This window comes from Lathyrus oleraceus, chromosome 7, assembly GCF_024323335.1.
Source record: "Lathyrus oleraceus cultivar Zhongwan6 chromosome 7, CAAS_Psat_ZW6_1.0, whole genome shotgun sequence".
Lineage (NCBI taxonomy): Eukaryota > Viridiplantae > Streptophyta > Magnoliopsida > Fabales > Fabaceae > Lathyrus > Lathyrus oleraceus.
Genome location: NC_066585.1, coordinates 327,819,739 through 327,823,295, shown reverse-complemented (window position 1 = coordinate 327,823,295; position 3,557 = coordinate 327,819,739). Strand labels below are relative to the sequence as shown.

The 3,557-nt window shown below is 43.7% G+C and overlaps 1 protein-coding gene across 1 annotated transcript; it reads right to left on the bottom strand.

The window, feature by feature from the left end:
* Positions 1-1,361: 1,361 nt before the first annotated feature.
* LOC127103640 (uncharacterized) lies at positions 1,362-2,774 on the bottom strand. Its single transcript, XM_051040886.1, has 2 exons — positions 1,618-2,774; positions 1,362-1,473 (listed from the first exon to the last, which is right to left on the bottom strand). The coding sequence occupies exons 1-2, from the start codon at positions 2,772-2,774 to the stop codon at positions 1,362-1,364; spliced, it is 1,269 nt and encodes a 422-aa protein (XP_050896843.1).
* Between the last annotated feature and the right edge of the window lie 783 nt (positions 2,775-3,557).

Genomic DNA, 3,557 nt, shown 5'->3' with positions numbered 1-3,557 from the left:
GTCCTCCTCACCCTCGACAACAAGTAACTTATCATCAGCTAAGAATTTCAATTTTTGGTGGAGCGTTGAAGTGACTGCACCAGCTGAATGAATCCAAGGCCTCCCAAGCAGACAACTGTAAGCTGGATAGATATCCATTACGAAGAAAGTGATGAGGAAAATATGGGGACCAATCTTCATATGCAAATTCACCTCACCGATTACAGTCCTTCTAGTCCCATCAAATGCTCTTACTATAAGCTCACTTGGCTTCATTACGAGTCCTTCAATAGCTAGTTTAGCAAAGGAGCTCTTGGGCATCACATTTAGGGAAGACCCAGTGCCTACCAAAACTCTTGATAGGACTGTGTCCATACACTCAATGGAAATATGGAGATCCTTGTTATGATTCCTCCCCTCGGCGGGAAGCTCTTCATCACTGAAACCTAAGCTTAAGCTAGTAGCGATATTGTTAACTACTCCTTCAAACTGACAAACAGATATCTCTTGTGGTACGCGAGTTGTCCTCAGAAACTTTACCAAAGCCTCCCTATGGGCCTCCGAGCACATCAATAGAGACAACATTGAGATCTTCGAGGGTGTCTGGTTAAGTTGATCAACTACTCGATAATCACTCTTCTTGATGATGCGTAAGAACTCGTCTACTTCACTTGAAGGTGCGGGGTCTTGTCTTTGCTGAGCGTCATCAATTTGTTTGCCTTTGTCTAAAGTTGAAGGATTGATAGTTCCAATTGGAGTGGGTGTCGGCGCAAATATCCTTCCACTTCTCGTGACTCCGCTAGTGCCGGTGATATTGATCATTGGGTCACTAGACTTCAACGGTTCTTCTTGCACCTTCTGACCATGAATGTAGACTGAGGTGTCATACATCCATGGGACTGCCTTGGTGTCAACATATGGGAATGGTGTGGGAACTGTTATTACGATTGGAGTGACAGGATTTGTCGATAGAGTTAACTGAGAGAAGTCATATGGAATTTGCAGAGGAGGGACTTCATCGTATGGTATCTCGAGGGTAGACACATCTTCCTTTGTGGATGGACAATCTACCACCAAGATCCCTTGGTTCATTAATTGTTGTATGACAGACTTCAATGTTCCACATTGTTGCGGGTTAATCAGACAGTGTTCACAGTAATTACAACAGATGGGAAAGACATTATTCTTCATTAAAGTATTCTTGATCTCGATGAGTGGTGTTTTTAACTCGTCCACACAGAACATCAATTTCCTTCCATTGTCAGCTTCCATCATATTCACCGATGCATTGTTGTGAGGGGGCATCGGGTTATTATTCACATTAGGCCTCTTGGTTGCGAACGTGATTGCCTTAGAGTCAATAAGATCTTGAACCTTGTACTTTAATATGCTTTATAATTCTCGATCGAATGCCCAGGAGCGCCAGAATGAAATTCATAGCGGGCATTTGCATCATAACCGGGAGGAAGAACCGCTGGTGGGGGTCCTAACTCCCTTAGTTGCACAAGTGATCCTCTCAATAAATATGGTAGAATGTGGCTATAAGGCATGGGAACTGGGTCAAATCTTCTCTCGGGCCTTCGCATCCTTTGTTGTTGTTGATATTGTGGTTGCTGATGTTGCGGTTGTTGTTGATACCGTTGTTGTTGTTGAGTTTGAACAGGAATTGCAAATGGTTGTTGTTGACTTGGTTGGACGGGAGCTATGGCAGCTACTTGTGGATAAGTGGGATTTCGAATGATGGAGGCAGCATTGGTCTCGCCTTCTCGTTTTTTACCATAGGGAACAAAAGGTTTCTTCGATGCACTAGAAGTACTGGCAGAGTTCTGGATCTTTCCCATTTTAATCATATTTTCTATCCTTTCACCGGCTAAGACCAAATCAGAAAAGCCTGAAGAGGTGCTCCCTACCATTCTATCAAGGTATGGACCTTGTAAGTTTCCCATAAACATGTCTACCAGTTCTCTTTCTAGCAATGGGGGTTGTACCCTAGCAGCTAATTCCCTCCACCGCTGGGCATACTCTTTGAAGGACTCCTCAGACCTCTGAGTCAAATTTTGCAACTGCGTGCGATTAGGTGCCATATCAGTGTTGTACTGATAGTGCTTGAGGAATGCCTCATCCATTTCCATCCAGGTGTGAATATGGTTTCCCTCGAGTTGCATGTACCAATCCAAAGATGCCCCACTGAGGGAATCCTGGAAAAAATGCATTAGAAGTTGATCATCGCTGGAATAGGCAGCCATCTTTCGGCAGTATGCCCTAATGTGTGTCCTAGGGTCGCTATTTCCCTTATATTTTTCAAAGTCCGGAACTTTGAACTTGGCCGGAATGATGACCCCAGGTACTAAGCACATTTCTGCCGCATCGAGGCCCAAAATCTCAGTGCTCCCCATTGCCTTGAGCTTTTCCTCGATAGCCTTTACCTTCCTTTCCACCTTGTTGGTTGCGGAACCGAAGGCGTCATCCTGAGAAGCGTCCCTTGGACTGAAGAATGCATCAAGTTGGTTGTCTATCTCAAGAGCATGAGGACGAGGATTGTCGTTTGGAACACCGACGGGTGCATTAATGTTAATTGGAGGATCAGCTTGAGGAACTAGAGTCGGATTCTCGACCGTTTGAGGGGTAGGAGGATTGGTAGTACTGGCACGTTGATTCATTTCTTCTTGCATTTTTGCCATAACCTCCTGGCCTCTTGCGACTGCTTGAATAATCTCCATCAATTGCCGCATTTGGGACCGCATTTGGGATACTTCTTCCTGAAGGACAACTTGGTTCTCTTGAAGTTGCTCCATGACAGCTTGTCGACGTCCTCGTGTATCGTACCGAAAAGTCAGCTTTGGAGAGTGGTTCTGAAAAAAAGGGTGGGTGGATGAGTTTTTTTTTTGTTTTTGTTTTTGTTTTTGTTTTTGTTTTTTTTTGTTTTTGTGTTTTTGTGTTTTGAAAGATGCATATGATGCATGAAGTTTTTTGTTAAGGCAAAGCTCTTTTTAGTTATTCATGTTTATTCATTGCAACAACTACTTGACGATTCTCGTTCACAATCATGAAATAGGAAAACACAATAGAGAAAAATCGCAACTTTCATTCGTCCTTTGAAGGGAAAATAGACAACAATACATAGAAGTTGCAAAGTACAAGTAATGGAAGCAAATAAACCAACTAGATATCCACCCTAAAAGTGACCCCTTGAGACTTGCGGAGAGCCTCAATGTCGGTGATGAGTTCGGCCATTGTTCTTTTGCAGAACTTGACGAAGTGGTAGACCTCTTTAGGGGTATTATCTGGGCACATGATCAGATCTGCCTCCTTCAACTTATCAGGAAAGTCTTGAAGGGCATAGTTGGTTAACACGGTCATGTTGGTGTACTTGTCCCTCCATTCTTCGTAAAGGACTTGGAGATTATGGATGATTTCGTCCCTTTGAACAATGGCAGCTTCGAATTCATAGCAACGCTCTTCCCAATGTCTGCAGTTGTTTTGCAATTCTACATAGGCTTGGTCACAGGTTCCCCTCTTCAAGTTCTTGATTTGCTCGCAAGCTCGTCCAAGGTTGAACTGCTCACGCATGAAGCTTC